The 25519-nt window shown below is 40.3% G+C and overlaps 2 protein-coding genes across 3 annotated transcripts in view; one reads left to right on the top strand and one right to left on the bottom strand.

The window, feature by feature from the left end:
• Positions 1 to 2058, bottom strand: part of AFG1L (AFG1 like ATPase) — a 64090-nt gene extending 62032 nt beyond the window's left edge. Inside the window, exon 1 of the mRNA XM_068184221.1 lies at positions 1956 to 2058. Coding sequence (XP_068040322.1) covers positions 1956 to 2043 — 88 coding nt within the window. The 5' untranslated portion in view covers positions 2044 to 2058. The remainder of the gene's footprint in view (positions 1 to 1955) is intronic.
• Positions 2059 to 3938: 1880 nt separating this feature from the next.
• SNX3 (sorting nexin 3) lies at positions 3939 to 22575 on the top strand. 2 transcript variants are annotated; one of them, XM_068184201.1, is made up of 4 exons: positions 3939 to 4221; positions 17400 to 17495; positions 17871 to 17995; positions 21894 to 22575. In XM_068184201.1, the coding sequence occupies exons 1-4, from the start codon at positions 4060 to 4062 to the stop codon at positions 21997 to 21999; spliced, it is 489 nt and encodes a 162-aa protein (XP_068040302.1). In that variant the 5' UTR covers positions 3939 to 4059; the 3' UTR covers positions 22000 to 22575. The 2 variants fall into 2 exon arrangements, with proteins under 2 accessions (XP_068040302.1, XP_068040303.1); XM_068184202.1 differs by lacking the exon at positions 3939 to 4221 and adding an exon at positions 4441 to 4569.
• Positions 22576 to 25519: the final 2944 nt, after the last annotated feature.

The following is a 25519-nucleotide window of genomic DNA, read 5'->3' as shown; positions in this document are numbered from 1 at the left end:
TTGGACATCTTCTACTTAAAAGAATAAATCCTCTGCAATGCTATGAACCTTCTATACACTGGCCAACTGAAATGCCACCATGCACTGGACTGCACATCACAGGAACTCACTGTCATTTGGCTGTAAGCACTTGGCAAAAGCAAGTTTTGGTCTTAACCTAAACAAACAGGACTTTCAAGTACATTTCTGTTGATTACCATGGTTTATGTCCTGTAACAGATGCAGATCCATTCTGTGGTACTTTTGTACCCTTCATTTCCTGTACCTGTACCCTTCATTTCCTTTGCCCACCTTAAAAAATATGGCATTGAAACTGTGTAGAAATTAAATTGGCACTTGTTCAACCCTGCTGCATTATTACTCTGCCAGCTAGCCAAAAGTGGCCTGTAACAGGAATAAAACAGGAATAAAAATGAGGGGTAAAATCAAACCACTCCAGATGTCCTCTCTGGCCTCTGATGGTATAACTGCACTGCTTTTAGAAATTTGGATGTGCTGAACCCTATGGGGATGGATGTGTTCAAGAGTCTTTGGGTCTCTGCCAGAACCATTCTGAATTTTGGCAGAAGGAGGGCTGGGTTTACCTGACTGCAAGACTCCAAGATATTCCCACCATGGGAAATATCTTTGATTCTCAAACACAAAGACACTTTTGATATAGAACCGACCATTCAGCCTACTCTGCAAAAATGGATTTTGTGGATAGTTTTCATCAACAGTTTCCATCAAATTCATTTTCCTGGGATTATGTCAAGACACTTAGGGGTAGACTTGATATTAAACTCATCTATTTTGAGTCAGTCAAATATGCTGTTAAAAGTCTATGTTGCTTATAAAGCCTCGGGTTAATAAAGCCGCAAAAATGTTCCCAAAATTAGAGACTTACAGCCCTTTTCACTATTTGTTTACAGTTTGCATCTCAGTCAGCTCAAATAGCTCAATACGTTAGAAATTCACTACAGTATTTCAGCTACACAGTATCTCTCAGAATAGGAGTTCATAGCAAATGGATGTATATAAAGATGTAGATATTACAAATTATCTTTAGAAGCTTAATATTATTATCTTGCAGGCAGGAGCACAATGCAGACATTCAAACATCGTGTTTCAAAGCACTGGCAGCTACTGCCGGGATCAGGAAGTAATTTTTCCACACAAGGCATTTCACAATTAGTTCAATGCCTTGTGGGTTTTGCCTTATCCTGAGTCAGCATTCCCCACAAGTTATGACAAAATATGCCTGTGCTGTGTAAAATGTGCTAACCTGGACACTTGTCAGAAAGGCTGGAGAGTCTTAAATGGATAATGGAGAGATTTGGTTCCCTTTCCTGTTAAATGTGACTCTTTCTTTCAAAAAACAAAGAAAGAAACAAAAAACTACCAGAGAAGTATTACTACCCAAAATTCCAGAAGTAATCATCCATTAATATTGCTTGTATCAGTTTGTGCTGTGAAACTCTGGTACCCATTTTGCCACTTGATGTTATGCCAGAAAATCTTTGTGTCATGGTTTAATAAACGAGGTGTAATTACAAATCATTGAGTACCTGATTGTTAAAGAATTTAGGTTCACTAGGATTTTCACTGATATGACAGAATATACTGACTTGGAAGGGACCCAGAAGGATCATTGAGGGATCACTGAGTCCAGTTCTAAATGCCTGACCTAATCTTTGAACCTACAAACACAGCTGACCTCTCTCCCTTCAGATTTGAAATTTGGCCCAAAGTGCACCTCAGAAACAGATTTAAAACTTTATTTTCTGAGTTTATGCTCACCTTCATGGTGAGAAATGAACCTTTCTAGCATGAAGAAACAACTACATATAGCCTAACTCTAGTCTCATGATCACAAAAAAAAAAACAACCCTGGAACATGATTCAAAGTAAACAAATGCATTTTTTGAGGAGTGGAAGGAAACAAAGAGGCTCGAAGAATTCTGCTTTTCCCCTACCTTCATTCCTTCTCCTTGCCTCATTAGCCAGTGTGGCATCTATGCTTTCTCGTGATGTAAGGGGGGCGCTAGTCATGAAGCTGGGCATCTTCCCCTTCGTCTCCCAGGGCAGAGGAGTTGTATTTGACTTCAGTGGGAAAAACAGAGATGGGACACCTCATCAACCCCTTTATATACCCATGCTGTTGACAAGTGGGGACTAAAACAGTCACTCCCTATAGCCTCCACAAGGCTCTCCACCACCAGTCATCCCTGATAGGAAAAGCAGACAGAATAGTGGTGCTGAGAAGGTGTGCTCTGAGAAAAGCATTCAACTTAAGCCTCACTCTTAATATCAACTCAGCACAAGAACAAATTCTTTATTCATCACAGACACAGCAGCTTCCCAAATGTACAGTACTGGACACTTTTTTGTTGCTTTGAACAGATAGCAAAACCAGGCTTGGCCAGGAGAAAGACAACGTATTATAGTTAAGACAACACCAGTGCTCTCTTTCTTTTTCACATTTGCAGTCAGATGTGGCAGCACAGGTTGTGTAACAAACAAAAGCTTTTCCAGATGCATATGTAATCTCAGTGGAATTAATAAGTTTTTCCTTGCCTTGCAGCACAACCAGTTTAATAACTAGTATAACTCAGGTAAATATCCTCTTCATTCCTGCTTTGTAAAATTATTGTCAGCCTCATTTCTGTTTATAATTAGAAAGTGAATAGTTGGCAGCTATTAGTGGAAGAGAGGAAGGTGATCTAGTACGTGAGAGAAATAACACTGAAGGACTGATGACAAGGAAATTCACAGAAAAGTTACCAAGCAAATCACCCATGGTATACTGGTTATGGGGATGAACTATTTTTGAACTTTGGGATCATCTCTGCTTTCTGATTACCTTTTTATTAACACAGACAACAGCTAACTAAACTTGCCAGATGTTAACTTTGTGTCTCTCAGATGTGATTTGTAGGCAGCCTGCCATTTTACCTGCTGCCTATGCAGATTTTTGGAAAAAATATCACTAGTTTTCACACAGTCTCACTCAACCTGGATAGTAAAGGAACATTACTAGAACTCTTTCATAAGAAAAGATGGAAGGAAAATTATATATGCATTTAATTATTGGAGGGGTACTTTTAACAGGTATTTTAAAAGTCTGAAGTCCTCCAAGATGATAGAAAAATTTAGAAGTAATAGCAGGTTGATATAAATTCAATTCACCGATGTTCTAGGTAACCATTGCACTACTTTCAGAAATACTTCTTTTATTGTAACACACCACCTACGTAATCAGATAATGAGAAATAAAGACCTTATGTCTTGGAAGGGGACAATTCTGTCAAGCTCTGCTTCTCCCTTTCTCTCACTGTCTTTCTTGCTCTCTCAAGTCATTTTACTAACTTACTTTGTAAACAGAATTTTCCTTTGCTAGCCTTTAAGAACTCTTTAGCTTTGCAAGCTATGAGGACATAAAATCTGGCCCCGTTGCTAATATTATTATTAAACGTGTAACATTTGTTTAAATTGCAGTAAGTTTTAAAAGGTTTAAGGCTACCACAAACAACAGCGTCACCTCGATTGCACTTGGGTCAGTGATTTCAGACTTTGTTTTCAACAAAAAGCTTTTGGTGGGCATCTCCACCAGCTTACGTTTAGAGCGGGCAAACGCTTTGATTCCTTTTGCATAACACCTTGCAAGTACAGCATTTCCCACCCAGTCTTTTCAATCCCTGAAGAATGAAGATGTGCGGGAAAAGCCGAGCCATCCCTTCCCCCCCCCCGCCCCCGCCAACTCCACCGCCTCCGCCACCCGCACCCAGCGAAGGGGCGGCCGGGCCTGACAAATCAGCGCTCTCGGCCAGCGAGGCGCGCTCCCAGCGCCCGCCGGGACGTGTAGTTCAAAAGGCGGGTGGCCGCACCAGGCATGAGCCAGAGGAGCGGCCTCCGAGAACTACATTACCCAGCGTGCCTTGCGGGCGCGAGAGGGCGGCGGGCGCGGGTGAGCGTAATCGGCCAGTCAGCTGGGCGCGGGTCGGGCGGCGGCAGCGGCGGCGGCGGCACCGGCGCTCGGGGCTCGGTCGCTGGCTCAGGGGAGAAGGCGCCCGCTCCGCCATGGCCGAGACGATCGCAGACACCCGGCGGCTGATCAGCAAGCCGCAGAACCTCAACGACGCCTACGGGCCGCCCAGCAACTTCCTGGAGATCGACGTGGGCAACCCGCAGACGGTGGGGGTGGGCCGCGGCCGCTTCACCACCTACGAGATCCGCGTCAAGGTGAGGCAGCGCCGGCCCGGCCCGGCCCGGGAGCCGGGTTGGCGGTGTCGGGCTCTCGTGTCGCCCGGCGCTGGCCGGGGTGGCGGTGGCGGGCTCCCGCCGCCGTGTCCTTCAGGACCCGTGTCACGGCTACTGCGCTGCGGGGCGCTGGGGGGCGGCGGCAGAGCCGCGGTGGAATCTCCATCCTCGGCCTGGGGTTGATAACTCTGTGACGGGCTCCCGGTAGCTAAGGCGATGCAGCTCTGTTCAGATTACCAAAGGACAAGTGCTCTTTCGGCTCTGCCGTGTACAGCTTGCCCTCGGACTGAAATAGCGCTGTACTGTGAGCAATTGCTGGTCTGTCTCCAGGTAAATAGAGGAGAGCAAACTCTCCAGTCTCTGAGATGGAGTAATATGGGTGGATCTGCCCTGAGGAGGGGGTCAAGTTCAGGATTCCAGCGGCCTCAAAAAGTACACAGAGAAAGGTCCAAATAAGTCTAGTGGGCGCACGTGCTAGATCAGAGCCAGCTGAAGTGATAAGGTGTGTGTGTGTGTGTGGAGGAGGGCTTCCTGGTTTTTTTTTGTACCTGAAATAAAATTGTAGTGCCTGATAAATAGGGCTGTTTCTCACGATGTGCTGCTGTCAAATACTTCTTCTTAATAACACTAGAATCCTTCCTAGCTAAAGGGCTGTGTTCAGTGACTTGCCCCAAAGGCTAGTAGTCTTAAGCTTCAGAAAATTGTGATGTGAAGTCATTACTGTGTTCCCTGACATTTCTACTTTCATAAACAGGGCCCAGAGGAATGGTCAAAAAATGCAATGACTACAGTACAATCCTTGCCTGTGTCTGGTAGGGCCTTGAGGCAGGGAACCCCTTTTGGTCTACATTGCTAGAAATAAGCTGGGTTGAGAAAGGTGGATACTTACAGATGAGGTTTTTTTATAGTTTGTGGTTAATTCTGCTACCTTGTATAGCTTTGCACTGTTATAATTGAGCTCTCTTATAATTTTGCACTGTTATATACAATTGTTTGCACTGTTATATACAATTTAAAAGTTAACACTTTTAAAAATCAGGGTAACATTACAGCTCCACAGGTTATTTACAGCTCCACTGGTCAGTTGTTACAGTCATTAATAAAGGATGAAGCTTCATTGGTTACCTACACACATTCTCTGCAATATGTGTGTTCTTCACAGCAGGGAGGGATACAGCTGAGGGCTGCTGCCTCGGTCACTAAAATTCACCAGACAAGACTTAACCTTGTGTGAATTTTCTGGTTTTAAAGGTCTAAGTCCCCAGCTTGATGTAACCTTACTTGAAAAAGAAAAATCACCTGAAATCTAAAGCTACTAAAGAGGATACTTCTTTATTTCTGGTGCTTATAAACTGCCATGTTCAGTAGCTATTTCTGTGTTTCAGAATGTGTCTATGGGGCATGAAGAATAAACTAACACACTTGTAGGTTATGTTTGGCCTCAGTGTGAAATCAAACTAGAACTTGCAGATTTGTGTTGCATTCCACTGCCCTTATCAGAACCCTAGCAATCCACTTAGAAGAAAGATGTAATTCTATCTTGCTGGAAAGTATTTGCACCTTAAGTTCCTGATGACGTTTCTTTCCATGAGACTGAGCGTTTGGAGTGGTTGAATCCAGGGAAGATGATCTAAAAAGGACCTGGCCATGATATGGCCTTGGGAATTATGTCAAACTTCCTGTGATTAAAAAAATAACTTTTTTTTTAAATACTCAGCTGAAGTTCTTAATCAGAAAGGGAAGCAGAAAAACAGGTTTTGAGACAGGTTAGTCTTAGCCCACCTCGTGTTTGGGGTAGAAAATTCTGGATTCCTGTTGAAAAGAAGACCGAGAATGATTTGAACAAATGTACATTGTGATAGTACTGTGACCTTCCTCTGTTCTTCCTCCCAGACTGACTACTATGTAAACATTACATCCTCCACCCTCCTTGCTTGCATCTGTACATGTCAGTATACAGGACTGTCTCTTTGATCATTCCCTTTCCAGTTGTGCACTGCCATACACATAGTTCATAGCTGCCATGAACTTGGGAATTGTGTAAATTTGTGTTTTATGTCTCTGGTGCTGGAAGGCTACAGAGCAAGTAATACAAGTCATGCAGAATTATGATCACTGTCTAAACTTGCATCAATTAACTGCTTCTCAGCAGAACATGGACCGTGTCGCTCATACGCGAATTTCAGCACAGAGGAAGAATTCAAACATGGATTGCTGTGGTATTGTATTTGTGAAAGATAGGCTAGTACCATAAGCTGCTTGTTGGAGTGTGGCTGACAATAGTCACCAGTGGCCTCTGTGGTTTGACACGTGCCTGTGGTCACAGAAAGTAAGAAAGTAGCAGCTGATGTGCAGTTTCCCTCAACAGTGCTGGTAGCAGCAGCAGAGCAAACCTGAGAAGATGGTGTGAGTTACCTGTATCATATCTGGAGGGCTGTGTCTTCAAGTAACACCAGCAGTAAGATGTTAAGTGTGCAGAAATGGATGGCTTAACTGCTGCCAAATTCTGATGAAAGCTAAAGGACTGCAGCCTCATGTTACAGCTGGAGATCATTCTAAGCCAGAAACATTGTCAGAGAGGATGCTGAAATTCAAGTTTGTGTTGAGACAATTACACTTGTACCATTGTCATGGTGTTTACAGATTCTGTAATTCTATCTTTGTCTGAATCTCAAAGCTTCACTTTTGGGGTTTTCTGGAAAGACTGAACTTGCTAGCAGACTCTTGAAGTGATATCTGATAAAAAGTATCTTGCAAAACATATGTGTGTGAAATACTGCAGAGTTTCCCCAAAACTTATTGGCAAGCTTTCTACTGGTACTGCAATTGAAGCATATTTGTTGTCTGGAAAGCAGCAAGTGGAACAACTTCATGCTTTAGTTCTTGTAATGCTGTACTCATCAAGTTCTGGTGGAAGTTGGAAAGCCTGATGGGGAACTCTAAAGTTTTGGGTAGACTGCTCAGCAGTTCGCTACTGCATAAGCAAGGCAGTAGTGTTTTGGAACTTAGGAAGGTTTGTCACGTTTGTCACAGTGAATATCTCTGTGCAGAGTGGCTGTGTGTTAGGGCAGTTGCATGGTGCTTTGACAAGCATTTAAGGAGTCTTGAGAGGAGTGCTGCAGATAGGCCTTATGCAGCACTTCTAGCCAGACAGCTTACTCCACAGATGGACAGTTGGCCAAAGTATTGACTTTCTGAGCTGAGTCTGTGCATTAAATAACAGTCTGTTCTTGGCAAGCTGGACAAGGTGATGACAGAAAGCTTTCCACTGTAGCAACCACTATAAGGCACACAGTGTGGCAATGTGCCACTACAGTGCAGCCTAGCAATGAAAGTCAAATATCTTGTTTGGAAATAAGTGATAGAAAATGTCATCCTGCTGTGCTAAAATAGCAAATTTGCATAGGTCATGTTTTTAACAGGGTACTTGAGAATTTGCTTTCCATCAGCAGCATCAGGCAGAACATTTGTACCATTCTGAGGTGTCCTTTGTGTGTGAAGGCTTTAGGGTCAGCTAGACTGGGAATAATGCAGCAGGATATAAAGCTCTAAGTGCTTTGTCTAGCGAAATAAAACTTGATACAGTACTTATCTCATCTGAAGGCATCTAGATGATCACAATATAGTGATTATGCAGCATTTAAAACTAGCATAATCAACTAGACTGCCTGCTAAAGGAATACAGTAAACTACTTAATTGCCCTTTCCTCTTGAGGAAAAATATGAACCAAAAGTCAAGTTCTCAGTGTAAATACCCCTGTGTGCTGTTTGTCATAAGTCTTTATTAGCTCTTCTGTTATTATTAGACCTTTTCAGGGTGGGCTTGTTCAAGTCAACACTCTTGAATAAGGGCATGGGAATACCTTTACTATTTATGGACTAAAAACCAGTTCTCTTTCTGAATTCCAGGAAGTGAACTGAACAAATTACAATTATCATATTGGCGTCCTACAGCATGTGTTAGTCCTCAGTTCAATTCCAGGTATCATTTGTCTTCTGGCTGTAGTTGAGACATAGTTTTCTCGATAAGTGGGTCGAAAGGAAGGTCTTTGCTCAAGCAGATTCTGTGCAATAGCTTCAGTTGTTAAATCCTTTAAGGAGACAAGACTTAAGCTTTACAAGCTGACTGATCAGTGGCTGGTGTCACATGTCGCAGCCATACACCCATTGTAAAGGCAGTGCCATAGGAGATAAGCACTTTGGTTAGAATACTGTCAACAAAGCATATGGATGTCCAGGAACTTGCTACATTTTGGGAAATATCCCTTTGGCAACCCTGAGAATAGCTCAGTTGGTTAGAGCATGGTGCTAAATAACACCAGGCTTGTGGATTCAAACCCCATATGGGCTGTTCACTTAAGAGTTGGACTTCGTGATTTTTGTGGATCCCTTTGAACTCAGAATATTCAGTGATCTGGAAATAAACTGTTAACACTATTTCATCTGGTTTTGTTTCTGTAGAAGTAAAAGTGACTTCTGCGCTGCCCATTTTGGTTGGGTTTGACACCTAGACTGAAAGGCTAAATTATCTTGTTACGGTTAGTGAGAACTTGCAGAGAAATCATTGATATTCAACCTGACAGTTAGAAGTATAATAAAATACCTGTTAGAGGAGCTATTAGTACAAATAGTTAAAGATTTTTTTTTTGTCAAACTAAAGCCAAACTAAAAGCCTTTGTCATCTTAGCTCTGTTCTTTAATGTTCAATGGCCTCTTGCCTCTAATCAGTATTACTAAATTTGGCACTAAAGCATGCCTTTGCTTTTTGATATTCCATAGTGCAGTTGCTTGTCTTGTGGTGTAGAAAGGGAATGTCTTGCTGTGCTTCCATTGTGAAATGCAATAGTTGGGTGGTACCAGTGCTCTTTAGGGCACCAGTCAGGTTTCCTGTATCTTCTGCAGAAAGACTTCTGTGGACCTGCAGAGGTGCTTGACTGTGTAGGTCCAGTGTGGGGAAGGAAATGAATACACAGGCTGTGAAGTGCCTGCAGTATTAAGAATAGTATTGGTTTCAAGGAATTGGGGAAGTTTAACTGAGTACTGCTGAACTCGAGTTGCTTTTGAAAGTCCTGTTCTCTCCTTTACCAATTTTTTCAAGACCTAGTTTGGGTACAATATTTATATTTCAGCATGTTTATAGTGGTCTGACTTGTGATTCGTTGATTGAAATCTGACTGCTGTGATCAAGTCAGAGTAAGACAGAAAATGAACTGAAAGTTGAATTTGCTCAGAAAGCACTTATCTTGTGCCATGTTTTGCAAAGTGGTGCTCTTGAATATGTTTTTGAAATGATTTGTCCTTGAACAGTTTCAAATGTCCTGTCCTTCATGTTTGGCAGGGTTTGAAGCTCCAGATTCTTCCCCCACCACTAAAGAATCAAATCTGCCATTCCTGTAGTTGTCTTCAGCATTGTACAGTTTAATAGTTGAAGCTTGTGGTGGAGTCATGACTAAACACTGACTCAATGGATCCATGTTTACGGATGCATAATCAGCAGTAATTCTCTATTTCTCTACTACCACAAATCTTGCATAACACTGCAAGTCTGCTCTAACTGTAGTAAATTATGCTCTTAAAACCCATTCTAGACGCTGCTACCAGTTAGGTATTCTCAGACTCCTCTACAAAGAATAAAAATGCAGTGAGTCAGGTGACCGTTTTTTCTGTTCTACAGTCTGGGTACTGCATCCTCACAAACATTAACTGATCCTTCAAGCAGTAATTCAGAAAAAGATAGCTAGAAGGCTAAGAATTTCCAAGGGCACTGATTAGGGAGACAGAGAAATAGAATGGCTTGGACGAAAGAAACTTCCAAAGCAAGTAAAGTGGATTTACTCTTGAGCAGCTGGGTTTTTTTTTCTGTACAGGTTTGTAATTAAACTAGATTCAAGAGGCTGGTCCAAAGGTACTAAACTAGTTTGGCATTGATATCTGTTACTGTGTAAGTAAAATAACCAAGTATCTGAATAGTGCTTCTTATTAAAATATTAACTGGTGACTTGCACTCCTTTTATTTTAGTGCATACAGTGCAGGCATTGATTGTCATTTTTTAGGATTGCACTCTAGTACAGTGCAGAGCAGACCAAATCAAATGGAACTATGACTAATCTTTATAGGACAGATGGCTGTAGTCCAGGTAGGCATGTGATGCTAGGGAGTTTTGATACGTGTTTATTTTTAGATGGCTTGCTGAAAAAGTGTCAGCTTGAACTTGAGAGCAGTCTGGTCTCTGCTGCTTTTCATCTGGGGAAGTAAATGATGCAGCAGAGGTTTGTGTCTTCTGACAGTAAGGGAAGTATTTTATTTAAAGTTTTTTCACTTGGTAAAGCAATGCAAGTTGCACTACTGGAGGCTGTTTTAACAGGAGCATAATCCAAATAACCTGTGGAGCTGTAATGTTACCCTGATTTTTAAAAGTGTTAACTTTTCCCTTTCAATATTGTTCATTTTCTTTTTTCTTTTTTAACGGAAAAAGGGTGAGATGTTACCCTGGTTTTTAAAAGTGTTTTCTTTTACAGTTCTTTTGAAAGTCTTAAAATTCTCATAAAACTTCTTTAACCTTCCAATAATGTTTACATATTTCTACTAGAGTTCTCACACACTGTTCATGTAAATAATGATTGTTTTGCATTCTTCTTTGTGGGAGGAGAGAATTAATGAACTGTTGGTTTGACCAGTGTAGTTGGAGAGGTGGTAATTCCATCCTCCAATCCACAGTCACCTTTAGAATTCTACAAATACCAGATGTTCAAATAAAACTCTCTCTTTTTTCTCTTTTAAACTTACCAAGCTTCTGTGTACTCATTTCGTGTCCAATAGCAACACTGTAACACTGAGTAAAGGGTCTGAAGTTGCTGTTGTTACTCTGATTTATAACATAAAAAGGATGGAGAAGCCCTAACCTTCTAGTCAAGGTATAAAAACAAGTGTTTTACCAACAGATCCATAAATTGTTCCTTCTATGGTTATTTCTTAAGAATACAATTAAAAATCTATGTTATGTCCCAGAAGATTCTCCCATATGACAGTATAGTTTGTATTGGCCACAAAGCCTATTTGAAAGTATAACTATAAGCTAGTGTATAGCAGCTTTACTCTAAAATCCAGAAGAAAATGAAGCTATATATTAAGTGGTTTAGAGCCACCTCTAGACCTGGAAATAAAGCTTCAGAGATTATTTCTATAGGCCTAAGCTGTAGCACCCTCTGAGTGTTAAGATATGCTGCAGATTAATGAACAGGAGTTGGAAGCCTTTCTATAGCTTTTAGTGGCTACTTAGAAGTGTTGTGTTACTGCTCCAGTAAAACTGGAAATATGAAGAGAATTTTTTGCTACTTTGTAGACCCACTTTTAAGCTAGTTAACTTACTGCTTTTTTTCTTGTGTATTTGAAGTATAGGGATGCTATACAGTCTCTAGCTGACAAAGCATATCAAAAGTTTAGTTTTTGATAAAAAATTAGCAACTTCAGCAATTCACTAATTTTTTTTATCCCTATTTGACTGTAGCTGATAGATGTCAGTAATGATGCTAAAACATCAACTTAATGTGATCTCTTTTCAGTCATTCCTAATGAGGAATGAGTAAGAACATTACAGTGGGTCAAATCAGAGCCATATGGCTGTTATACCTTGAATTGTGTAAAAGTAGCAATCCCTTCTCTTTCAGATGAATATTTGGTATTTCACAGGAGGCTTTGACTTGTTAACCCCGATCTAGTTACTAGCTCTGTCTGGGTGTTGTAAAAGTCTTTGTCCAAATGTGTTTTCAAATCAGGGTCCAGTTTTTATTTTTGGCTTCTGAGCATGAAGCCTGAAGAATAAAGAATCACTAAGCAATCTCTTTTTCTTGACTCACCCTATCTAGGGTCTTTTAACCGTGGCATACCATAATTCAGCTGTTTATGATGTCGTTGAACTTGTTCAGGTGATGATAGATGCTTTTTGGTAAAAATACGGGCATCCCTATGCTCATTTTTCACAGAGCAACTCTGGACTCAAAGCACTGGATTTGGCAAACGTTATGATAGTCTGACATTATGTTGCTATTAGAATTTCACTGTCTTTAGTCTTCAAGGTAGAAAAAACATGCTGGCTCCATAGCTCCAGTACTGCCGAGTGGGAAGCTTGAAAGTTCTTGGTATAGTTTAAGTCAGCATTGTTTAAAACTTCCATAGTCAGATTTTTCAGTGTTCCCTTAACTTTATATTTTTTTTAATATGATGTACCTTCAGTAGATCTGGACACGAAATGGAGAAAAGGGAGATAGAACTCTGTTTTGGAAAAGGATTGAAACTTAGAAAAATAACAGTCTTTAGTCTGACATTTTGCAGTGGGGAAGGAGCTTTCCTTCAGTAATATACCCAGCAAAAATCTAAAATTCTAGACTGAAGTTTAAAGCATGTTTTCCTTTACTCTTGCTTTTTATAATTGTAGGGAATTGAGAGGTAGCTGCTTATGTTGAGTTGGGAAGGAAACAAACCAATGGCAGGGTTTCTGCAATAACAGTGGACTGCTGGAGCCAGTTTCTTGTACTAAAGGACAGCAGGCTCTTATGTTAAGAAAATAGTAATACTTTTTTTTTATCTACCCTGAATGCTATTTACTGTGATACCCCAGAGCTCGCTTTGACTGTAAATGTAGTCAAAGGGTGTAGGCTCTTGACAAAGATTACAGCTTGCATGAGACAGTCAAGATGCTTGAATTTAGCTTCTTAGAGTCAAAGCCACAAACTTTTATCAAAAGTGAACTGTGTGTTTTCTTTCACTCTATTTTAATGGAAATAGAGTTCTCTCAAGGCTACCATAACCTACTTGAAAAGATGACATCAAAATAGGTGCTGTGGCAACAGTGCAGCTTTATTCTCAGTGTGTTAGGAGTGCAACATTTGGGCAATGCAGTGCTGAATGTTGTGGTGGCAGATGAAGAAATTAACCAAATTTACCTCAAGCTATGCTGAACATCAACATCTGGGGAGTTTGCTATTGTGGGGATGGACTGGGCTGCATTATCATACAATCTTGTGGAGTATCAGCATGGTCTTTGAAGGAACCCAAATGCTATTTGCATTTGATTTATGTCTGGAAACAAATTTTTGGGAGCAAGTCTGACTATTTCCAAGACACTTCCACTCAGTGGATAAGCTAGTCTAAAAACTAACACTTAAAAATACTTAGAGTTATTTTATTAATTTAAACTAATTATAAACAAATAAATTACTGTAGTTTTCCTCCTGCGTTTAAGGTAATTTTTTTACCAGAATGGCTGCATTGGATGACTGGGTCTGAAGCTGAATGGACAGTAATGACTACTACTCAAACTACTTGCATTCTGCTTGTGAAATTCTCTTCACTTGCATACAGAAAAAAATTTTCAGCTTTGAACTGGGCATAGCTTAGGGAGTGACTCTATTAAGAGCTGGAAGACTGTTACCTGGTTATCTAAGCCACTGGTTTAGGATTGTCATTTGCTTCTGAGGTGAACTGGGAATCTCCTGAATTTAGAGTCTGGCTCAAAGTTGCATATGTTACAGTGACATAAATGAAGCTGAAGAAACATGCTTACTGTGAACATAGATTTTGCCCTGAAGTATTTTAGTAAGGAACCACTGCTTCCCATTTCTAGTTTGTCAAGCACTAGCCAAATGACTGTAGAAAGTTTGTTTGGCATCTGAGTGGACAAATGCAGGAGTGACTTAAGGATCTGAGTTTATCACCTGTGGTTTAATTATGTAATGTAGATTGGTACCAGTTTTGACAATATTTATTCTGGTGTACTGTCGGGCCATTAACTGCCCTAGCAAAATACAGGCTGCTTGACAGTTGTCAGAGAAAGCCTAATGGTGTCTACATACAGTCTAATAAAGAGACAGTGCTATACAAAATCTGTCTTGACTTTCTATGGCTTTGGATTTTGGGCTGTGTGTGACTTCTGCAGAACTGGTTTGTTTGTCCTTTTACAACAATGATTTATCTGCAATTTTAACTAGTGACTTACAGTTGCCTAACATCTTGGGTGATGCATAGTCCTTTCAGGTTGAGGGCTTGCATTCAAACTGCTAAGTAGCATGATTTTGGACTAGGAAGCTGTTGAATTTTTTTTTTTTTTTTAATTAATGGTATAACTATTACGCTGCTGAAGAAAGAATTGCTGCAGAAATTGTGCTGAAATTATTACAGGAATGGACTGTGTGCTCCAGGGGCTGTTCCATGTTTCATGCTGTCCTGAGTTTTGTGATAGTAGACTTAGCAGCTCAGCAGGCCAGAAAGTTGACACTATAATGCTGAATGAGCATGGGCAGAAATGCTCATAAAAATGAAACTATCCTGACTTAAAGTTTTGTGCCTTACTCTTGTCTCTGTTCTAGCAGACAACCAAAGCACAGGAAGTACTCAGAATAGTTGGTGGCACCTTAGTGACTGAACAAGGATAACTCGACATAAAATGTCAAGCAGAGAATAATATTTTTGATAGCCTGCCTTGTCTTGAAATGACAATTTAATAGAAAATGAAAGTTTCTGTTGACTCTTCAGGATTGTGTCCTTCTACCAAATTCTTGTCCAATGAAAGCCCATGCTTCAGGAGGTGTCTGGCTTGCTTAATGAAAACTCTCTATCCATGGGAGATGGAGGCGGTAGGGTGTGCAGAAGCCCATCCTACTGAAGCAAAGGGTGGTCTGCTCAAACAGGGCAATAATCCTTAGTGACAAAGGCCCATACAGTAACTTCAGATGCTTAGGAACACTGCTCTTTCAGTACTCACTTCTAGAGGAAGGAGAATTGCTGCATTTTCTGGGTTTAAAGAAACATGAGATTTAGAAATTGATCTCAGTAGATAGCTCTAGTTCATATCCAGACCAGGCAAACATGTACTTTGTTTTAGAATATAGTTGTCGTCAAGTTGTGACTTGCAAGACTCTTAATTTAGTCGATGCCTTTTGACATACTTTACAATCTGAATATTTATGGTACTTATGATCAAAATTTGAGAAGATTTTTCAACTCACAAGGAAAGCAAAGAACTCTGTCCTTTTCCCCAACTTGATAGCTGGGCTAGGATGTCAAATTTGAAAAGGGTATGTAGAAGGTAAAGTGAGCTCAATTGGCACTTCTACCCCCACATTGTACTTGTAAGCCCGATATGTTATTTAGAGATTAACTTTTATAGACTTCATGCCTAGAAGCATGAAAAGAGTTCCTGAAGACCTGTAAATTTACGTTTTTTAGCTGCTTTTATCCAGTTCCAATCCCTTTTTTAGTAACTTGAGAGAAGAAATTAATATTTTCTGCAGGTGAGAACCTATATGTTAAATATTTTAAAGGACTTTCTACCTGAGACACTGACAAAGAGTTGATGTTGTACTGTGTAATGGTGAACTTGGTTAAAAAAACAATAGCTGAAAGCAGAGGAAAATAATCCAGTACTTAACTTCTGAGAATCTCCTTCATGCATTCTGGGGAACCTAGCTACATTCACTCTTGAGTATAGTATTCCTACTATTGAGACAAGAGCGTTTATTTATAAAGCCTGACTTCTGACGTAAGTCTTAAATGCAATTGTATTATTAGTTGCTAGCACAATCAACAATATTTTACCTGGGAAAGGGAACTTGAATGCTTTTAAACATTTAGCAATAAGGTACTGTAACAAAATATTGTTCTATACTTCATGACTTGTAAATTATGAACTAACTTGCATAATGTGAAAGTACACAACTAACTTATCAAGTATTTTTGTGTGACAGACAGTACTGGCTAGCAGCAATACAATGACCCATAGTCATGGACCTACCTAGTGCAATATCTGCAATTAAACGTGTTTTGAGCAGCCAAAAGTATTACCTAGTGATAGCTTAAGCATATCATGCTACAAATGATATTGTACAGGGGTATCTACTCAAACAGTGGCCAGATACTGAGTTAGGTGGCCTAGAAGATAAAAACCAAAACAACAAAAAGTAAAAGGCAGTAGCTAAGAATGAGTACTGTGCATCTGCCATCAGGAAAGCTGGAGGTAACTGTAGTCCCAAGTGAACATCAGCTTCCTAGGGTGCTCCTCAAGAGGCTTCTTTAAAAGTATATGAAGGCTGTTGTTGAATTTGCAGTCTGACACCAGTAGGCATTATTCTGTGACTTCTGGTTGTGTATGGCAATTACAGGCTCATGCTCTTACTTTTAGGAGGTCATAACTCCTAGAAACAATTTTGTAGTGTTCTAGCCAGGATGTCACTAGGAGAAGATTCTCTCAGTGTCTACTTTTAAAATAACGTGTGAGTTGGATTGCAGAAGTGGGATAACACTGCACCCCGAGAATGAACAGAAGTAATGCAGGCTCTCACACAAGTTAGTATAAGGACTTGTAGCAAGGGTGCCTGTGTATTTAACATGGTCTTGTGCAGAATTATAACCTTGCTCCGATGTGGTGTCCCTTTCAAGGATGTTAGGTTTGGGTGCTGCCTCCTAGCCTTGTTCAGCAAAGCTCTCCCTAATCACGCTCTGCTTGGTTTAACTCTGTAGTCAAACAGTCTGATCTCCTCAGCACTGAATGTTGTCATGCTTCTCAGCCTTATGGCTTCTCTGGAGCTACCCAAACTTGGCAGCTTATGCTATCAAATCTTCATCAGTTGGATGGATTCACTATAAGACTTAGAGGTTTTGCTTTTGAAGATGTTGGAGGCCATGTTGTATCAGGGAGTAGAAAAGTACAGGAGGTTTGGCTAATGTCCTATGCTGATATCTGAAACATTCCCTTGAATGCAGTAAGAGAAACTTGTGTGGAATAAGAATTTCTTCCCCCTTCCCTCCCCACCTCCAATGTTGTATATATTGGGAATCTGGCTCCTGAGACAGTAAGAATAGCAGATGCTTCTGCAACCTTAGAAACATCTCCAGTGGCCAGCAAATCAGCTCTTCTGCTTGGTGGTGTGATGACAAAATACCAGTAATTGGGATACCGTATAAATGAGGCTCATAGCAATGCAGTTTGAGGCACAGCTTACTTATCTGGCTTAGAGCCTTATCTCTATTTCTGTATCTTAAATGTTTCTCAGGACTGCTGTTGTTGCTTAATTGGAGCTACTGTGTAACTTAACAGCTTTGTTCTTGCTTCTGCTTATCAAAAGTTCTAATCTGTCTAATCAATAGCTTGTGTTCTTGTTTTCAGACAAATCTACCTATCTTCAAACTGAAAGAATCTACAGTCAGAAGAAGATATAGTGACTTTGAATGGCTAAGGAATGAACTAGAAAGAGAAAGCAAGGTGAGTAAAGTGAAAAGTAAATACAGCTCTTCACAGACATACAGTCATGACGCTGAAATGTTTACATTGTTATAAAGCATGTATCATAAAAAGCAGATACTGTGGTTGAAAATGCCCAGAAATAAACCAGTGTATCAGTCTTTTTATCAAGCCTCAGTGCTGCAATGCCAGAGGCTTTTTGTTTTAGTAGTTTTGAGTTAATTCAGAGATAAACTACGTGATTTCAGCTTACCTGTGTGGGCAAGTACTGTTCTTGTCTGCTTATGTTTTATTACTTCAGTAGGACTGTGATTGGTGAGTTGGGTCTTCTAGGAGGAAGAGGTGGATGAACTTGCTTATAGGCTGCACTTAAGGACACTTCTGTAAATCTTTCAGGTTGTGGTACCACCTCTACCAGGCAAAGCTCTTCTCCGCCAGCTCCCCTTCCGAGGAGATGATGGTATATTTGATGATTCCTTTATAGAGGAAAGGAAGCAGGCTCTTGAACAATTCATAAACAAGTAAGTGTTGGATCTGGTTATTTAGAGACAAACCTGGAGCTCAGCCCTGGAAAATTGAATTTAAGCTACTAATCCTCCTAAGGATGGTAACTGCACTAGGTTCAGAATATTAACTTCCACATAATCTTGCAGTAGGATGCATTAACATTACTTATCCCATGTTTAGTTTGGATATCTTAGTGCTTACCTGAACAGCTGAAATGACTGTTAGTGTTGTTGTTAATTTATGCAAATTGCTACTAAAATTATAGTGTTCAAAATAATTCTGCTTTATAATTTCTGGTAAGATATCTTCCAACTGGGTGAACAGTAGAGCTTACAGTGGACTTACAGAAGTTTACTTTGATTGCAGATGTGAGATATTATAAGTTTGTGTGATGATGCATATTTTCTCTAATCATCTTGAGAATCTTTCTGAAAATTCTGAATTAAAAACACTACTCGAGGTATGCACACATAGTTTGAAATAGTCACTTTGGATTTTGTCCCCGCCTTTCAAAGGGTGAGCAGAAATTAGAGTAACAAAGTTATGATTTTTTTTTCTACCATCTGACACTACTAACCACTGTCTGTACACTGACCTGAGTAGCTGGTTTAATGTCTTTAACAGTGTAGATTCAAACAGTTGGTAAGGAGTGTTGTCAGTTAACCAGCTCTTCTGGTTAATGCTTTTTCAGACTAACTGGATTTGGGACTGCTCCCTCAGGGAGTTCAAGCCTGTCAGTTCCCCTGGCATTCTAATCTTGTTCAATAGTAATGCCGTTTAACAGGAACGGAGGATGCCTGTGAGTTACGCCAGAACTTAAGAAAATGTACTTGTCAGTTACTGTTAGTTCAGGCATGTGTCTTGAAGGTGCAAGTGACTAGTTGACTAAAACTGTCTGTCCTGTTCAAGTAAGTGTGACCATATGGAATCTCTGAAATTTTTCTTCACTTAGCTGCTTCTCAAATCATTTTAGAATGGTTCTGAACTGGTAAAATCCTTCAGACTGCTCTTTTTGCTGTTCAGAGACAAGTGGAATGAACTTCCAAGGCATCCTGTATTAAGATGGAATGTGTTTGGGTTTTTTTCATGCTGTAAAATCAAGATAGTCATGACTGTAAAGTACAACCTTTATCCATGCAGACTTGGAGCTCTATCTTAAATGGAGAAAAAGTGCATTTATTGGAAGTTTTGTATGCTGAGTCTAGCATTATGCATGGAAGAGGACTATTGTTGTTCTGAAGCAGCTGGTGTGCAACAGTCATATTTACCCTGACTCTGAAAAACACCGTATAGCTGACAGAAATGGAATGGCCAGTTTATCAGTATCCATTTTTCAGTCCTACTGCAAGTAATAAATAGATTTTGTGGAAGTGTAAAACTTCTTGGTTAATTTTTCTTCCTTTAAAACATAAACAGAGATTAATGTAGATATTGATGTAGTGGCAGAGGTGAGTACATCTGGAATAAATCTTTCCAGGCACAAATCATAGCAATTTAACTCATCAGTGTATTCTAAAGGCATGACCAACTCATTAGGTAAATATTACTAAAGTTTTGAACCATGAAGATGCTTTAAGGCTTCTACCAAGTACTCTGGGCACTAGTGAACTTATACCTGAAGGTCCTTTGCGTAGTACATTCACATCATTGCATAATCAAAGCTAATCTTTGCTTCTGGAATTAAAGAGTCCCTCAGATAACTGATAACACTGGAACAAAAAAAAGCTTGGTGCACTGATGCTGTTTCTTAATATTCAGGAGTGTGAGATGTAAAGCGGGGACTTATAATAAAAGGGTGAGCTGGACAGGAACAAACGCAGATCTGAACCAATGTGGCTAATCATACGTTCTCCCTTTATTGTTTACAGACAGTAGTTTTTATACACTTCCAGATACTTTACAATCGTGAGCACACTCTCATTGGCAAGCAAACATTGTTTGTTCCTGTCTTAAGGTGGCTAAAGTTTCACACTGCAGACCTATACTAATTCACACCTAGATAGCTCAGTACACTGTTTTATACCTTAACATAATTTCTGACTGCGCCACAAACTTATTCTTAACTGCGCCACAGGCTCCAAGGCCTCACCGAGGCCCACATCTGAGGCCTAGGCTGGGGTAGCTCAACCTTCACTTTAAACATATAAATCACGAACATACATATCGTGACCTCTTTCTCTCAGAAATTGTTCTACAGTGATGGATTTTATTGAGAAGCTTTGTCCCTCTAGATGTAAAATCTGAATCACAACAGTGCAGCTTGAGTCAGCTCTCTTGGGCCAGTTTGCTGGCACCACCATCAATACTACATGCAGTGACATTCACAAGGGTGGTTATGTTTCAACACTCTTGTCTGTCTCAACCTGACTTTGAGATACATGAAAATTCATGAAGTAGCAGCCGCTATGTGTAAGGGTCACCTTGGTGAAAAATATTGAGGGAAAGCCAATGCAGAGTGAGGTATTCCTTTGAAACCAAGAGCTGAAGCAGAGATCAGATCTAGTCTTGCAATTCAGCCACCAATTTTCAAGCCTTCCTGAAAAAAAGAAGGAATTTGCTGCTGCCTCATCCTCCTATATATCTTTTCCTTGAAGTTTAACATCAGTAACTTCATTCTGATGGGTTAAGAAACTCAAACTATTTACTCTAGTCTGTCATCCTTGTGAACTAGTGCTTGAGACTGATGGCCTTTTTCTAGAATCTGGCAAGATGGATACATTTTTATAACTGCTCTTGAAATAATTCATCAATACTGAAATGGAGAGCTCAGCTCCCTCATTATAGGTCACCCTCAATGACAAGTGAGTGTGTTCTGTGGTGAAATAAACACTAATAGGTAAATTTGAAGAAGATGCGCAGAAGTGCTTGGAAGTGGTGCTGAGCCATTGGAGCTGAATATGTATTGCATGTGTTCAACCAGATGCCTTCCATTATGGGTAGAATTGTTCTGACAGATATGGAGGCCACAAGGCTTACAAACAAGCTGCCATTGGGACAGTGAGGGACTTTCTCTCCTAAAGGAAGAAGTCTGTCTTGATTGACCAACTGGATGTACTTTTTTCAAACCCAACTGCATTAGGTATTTGTGTCCATAAATGATGAACTTTCAGCTATCTGATTCTTTTGGATTTTTACCTACACAGGACTCTACATGGCATTTTAAGGGTTCAATTGCAGTACCTTTTGATTTTCTTCCAAGTGAGTGTCTCCTAATTAAATTTCAGTTCCTTCACTGTTAAAAGGATGGTTTTTCAGCTTAAATTAAATCTGCAGTAGAGATGCTGGTGTCCCCTAGAACAGGCAAGCTCTGTCTCCTGTGTTTGCAAGCTACCACATGTGCAATGAGCAGAAGGGCTGGTAGCCCTTGGTTGTGTGCAGTTGTGCCCATACAGGCCAGGACATTGGTTAGGTCCAGTCTCTGTCTGGAGCAATGCCTCAGCCTTCAGAAAGCCTTCGCACCCCCTGCTGGAGCCAGGCTTCAGTTCTGCTGCAACGAGCTGCTGCTCGGTGACACTGAAAAGGGGGGGGGATAAGTGGCCTTTAGAAGGGTGTCCCATGGCAAAGGTGTTAAGACCTTTTTTTAAAAAATAATCCTCTTGCCTTTCTTACCTCTAGATTTCCTGATGGTAGAATGAGCACTTACTTGGATAGTACCATCAATTGCAGGTGACAGATGATGTAACATGCTTCCAAGGGATCAGAGGTAGCTCAGGGTTCCTATGGACTAACTTCATCTGGGGAAGCGTGATGAATCTTGCTACTAGACAGCATTCTAGTTCCCAACAGTGAAGTGAAAGTGGGATCTGTGCCCAAGTGCAGAACAACAGGTTATTGGTACAAAACCTTGATCTCCAGGATAGTTGCAAGTAGGCTCAATTGGTTCATACTAATGCTTGGTTTTTTTCTCTCCAGGGTTGCAGGCCACCCATTGGCACAGAACGAGCGTTGTCTTCACATGTTCTTACAAGATGAAGTAATAGATAAAAACTACACACCATCCAAAATAAGACATACTTGAATTTTAAAAGCATCTCCTCAAATATTAGTGGTTCTTATGCTTGGTTTTAAGAGGTTGTAGTTTGTCTTAGCATGCTGAGGATGAACAGGCACGAAGTCTCCACTGACACCAGTACACTGCTTGGTCTTTGCATATGCTTTATAGCATTTAAGAATTCACTTGTCTTCTAGCTAAATCCCTCTGAATCCTTGATTTAAGAGTATTATACTATGAAACCATCCATCCCTTGCAATGTCTCACAAAACTTTCCACTATTATTTGCAATGACTTAACAATGTTTACTGACTTGGCCTTACTTGAACTTTCACAACTGTAGTGTCACGTGTTCACTTGTATTTGACTAAACTGCTATGCTGTTTCTGAGGTAGTCACCTGTCTGAATGTCTGTAGAAAGACTGCTTTATTTCTGATATCCTATATGAGAAACACTTATGCAATTGTCTTCAAGCTTGTAAAACACTTTATACTGAAGTAATGAGGGAATTATCTTTATATTCTGTAAGAGGAAAAAATTGAATTTATATACTAAAGTAACTTGTCTAAAGTTTTGAAATAAAAATGAAAATGCACTTCAAATGTTTTGTTGCTCTTGACCTTGAGTGTGGAGTGTCTCATGCCTTCTGAGGAGGAGGAGTTTGACTATGCTGAGTGAACTGGTGTTACGGCCTCATTGTGATGCTCTACCACAATGCAGTTGTGTATCACTAACAGCCAGCACTAAATACCCTTAGATGCTGGCACTCACTCTGCAAGTGTTAAAAAGAACACATAAAGGTATAAAAGGCTGTTCCTGTGTTGTGGAGCCGAAGTTGGAATACCACTCATGGTAGGCAATCAAGAGATCTGTGACTTTAATAACTTTGGGAAAAGAGTACCTTTCTACCTGACAGGCATGAGAAGCATCAATCTAGCTTCAACTAGTTAGTGAAAACTATGCCATCCTATAGAGAAAGAAATGTTTACATAACTTATTTTATAACATCATTCCTAGATTAAAATAGCTCTGTTCTACAAATAGAATTAGGAACATGAAGTCATACAAGTCTGCTGTAAGATGTGACCATAGACCACTTCCCTGAACACTGAAGGAGGAGTGAGCTTAGCATTGTGCTGTTTGACCGCTGGTGCGATGCAGGTGCTGGATGGCTAAACTGCGGTTCACAGGCAGCACTGCTGAAGTTGTCTTTTATATAGGAAGGAAGTGAGCTAGAGAAGCTTCCTTAGTCTTCCAAATGTGGCATAGAAGTTGCCTATCCAGATGCTCTTGACGGCAGATTCCAGAATATTCTAGTAGTGATCTGCTCTAGTGTTTTGTGCTATTTGGTAGGTACATGTTGGCTTAGAATCAGCTCTGCTGCTTTTTTCCTTCTTATGACACTTATCTCTGTAAAGAGCATCCTACAAACTTCCTGACAAATTTAGTAGCTTCTTTTAACTAAGACCATTAACCTCATTTATGGAAATCTGAATGTAAAAGACTGAACTGACAAGGCAGTGGTGGCTGGCTGGATTTCACATAGTACTAGTGATTAGCTACACTGAATAGATAGATGTTTGAATAATTGCTCTGAATAATTTAAATTTAGGTGGAAACCTCATACTTAACTGAGACTATGCTGATTGTCTCTAACCGTTCTGTTCACAAACCCAAGGACCAAAACCGACAGTCCATTTGCAGCCCAGGGCTTGTCGCTTTTCAAGATGTTTTTGATAATGTAAATAATTTTCAAATTTCCCTCTCCTTGTTGAATCACCCCTAAAAGTTGAGTTATGCTTGAAAAGGGGGAAAGAAGGACTAAATGTATTAAGTTTCATTATGTAGGTTTAGATACAGAGTAAGTTATTTTTCTTTTCTTAAATGTTATTTTCTGAAAGAAGCTTCTTTCAGAAATCAAAGTGCCACATGTTAAACCTGAAAGATGATGACACAATCTCTATCATTTGCCATGACAAAAACCAAAATATTTAAGCTGAAGATGGAAAAAACTGCGTGCTTCATGTCAAAGTATTCACTATTTCCAAAGTGAGGACTTTGGAGCATTAATCTCTTAGAATAACAGGGCATTTGCACAGCACCCTGGGATCTTACCTAGCCTTAAGTCCTTCAAGGCTAGCTAGAGACCCTAATTCTAGTGTAGTGTAGCTGTTTGTGCTTCAGTGCAATGTGCAGCAGTGGGAGCAAGACATAGTCTGAGATTAGCTGTGCCTAAACCATAGGGATCTGGGCATTGTTCCCAGCTTGTGAATCTGCTCTGCAGCTGGGCCAGATCTTGCAGGTAAGAGGATGAGATATGGGTGTGGTCCCATTGCCCTGCCTGCTTTGCCAGTATGCTGTCTTTTGTCATCTAGCCAGGGCGATGTAGGGACTACAGCAAACTGCAGTGTGTGATTGCCTGGTTGCCTAGCAGGATGGATGCAGTTCATGTTTATTGCTGCTCTGGGACAGCAGCATGAATCTTACTGAAATGAATGTTCTGTGGTGGATTCTGTGCAGCACTTGGTTCTACTTCTCTAGCTCATAGACTGAATTGTCACAGAGTGGAGAACTGCAATTGATTTTGCTGCCCCATTAGGTTCTTTTTAGTGTAGAGAGCAAGAAAATAGTTGAAGATTATTACAGGTGCAAGAATGGATTATAAACAGTTTGTTGGTTTCTTTCTAAGAATGTGCTCTGCCCTGTGGTAAGTGCATTTTTAAGTGCTCCAAGCTAGTTAGTATAGAAGATACTTTGAGGTCCCATAGCCTGTGACTCATCTTCCGTATTTATGGTCTGTCTGTGTTGGAAAAGATAAAATGTGAGACCCAGCAGACTGCAAATGGAAGAGAGCTGGGGTTAAAACTTTGACCTCTGAAACATGTGAGATTTTTGAGCTTGGAAGTCATCAGAGCTAGGATTTCACTTGTGACCTGTATTCCTTGACACCGCAAACCAGTGAACCATCAGTACACACAGTATATTTCTACCTGTCATTTTAGCATGCATGGTTCTTCAGTTACTCATTGCCATATGAACAATACATTTTCCTCCTACTCTTGCCAAGTTGTTGGGTTGATTGAGAGTTGTTTCCCTCTTTCTTTGGTGTGATTATGCGGTTAGACACCTTAATAAAACCTCAGTCTTTTTAACTGAAAAGCAGTGCTTTTGTACTTGTCACCTTTTGTTAGCTGCACAGTTCACCGATACTAAAAATTGTAATAACATGCAACAGAATGCACGTACTGAGGTAGACCTCTGATGCACTTAGTGTTGTATCCTAGAAAAAGCTACCAGTCACCTTCTTGAGAAAGAAACCTTGCAGCTGGTATTTATTTGAATTACAGAAAATAGCTCCATGTAGGATCTCACAAGGCAGGATCACTCCTTTAATGTTTGTCTAATCTGTTTTTAAAAACCTCTGATGATGGAAACTCCACAGGATCTAGGGCAATCCATTTTAGTAAAGAATACTTCTATTCCCTGATAAGTAGGGGACAGTGAAAGAAGCTGATTAAGGACAATGATTAAAAGAACAGTGGAAAG

The sequence above is a fragment of the Anomalospiza imberbis genome, chromosome 3, assembly GCF_031753505.1.
Source record: "Anomalospiza imberbis isolate Cuckoo-Finch-1a 21T00152 chromosome 3, ASM3175350v1, whole genome shotgun sequence".
In the NCBI taxonomy this organism is placed as follows: Eukaryota; Metazoa; Chordata; class Aves; order Passeriformes; family Viduidae; genus Anomalospiza; species Anomalospiza imberbis.
This window is presented reverse-complemented; position numbering and strand designations above follow the sequence as displayed.

What these genes read in the sequence shown, in the direction of transcription:
- SNX3 (XM_068184201.1), top strand. Translation starts at nt 4,060, where the DNA reads ATGGCCGAGACGATCGCAGACACCCGGCGGCTGATCAGCAAGCCGCAG. An exon ending in CCTACGAGATCCGCGTCAAG is followed by an intron (nt 4,222 to 17,399) that starts GTGAGGCAGCGC and finishes TCTTGTTTTCAG; the next exon opens with ACAAATCTACCTATCTTCAA. An exon ending in CTTGAACAATTCATAAACAA is followed by an intron (nt 17,996 to 21,893) that starts GTAAGTGTTGGA and finishes TTTTCTCTCCAG; the next exon opens with GGTTGCAGGCCACCCATTGG.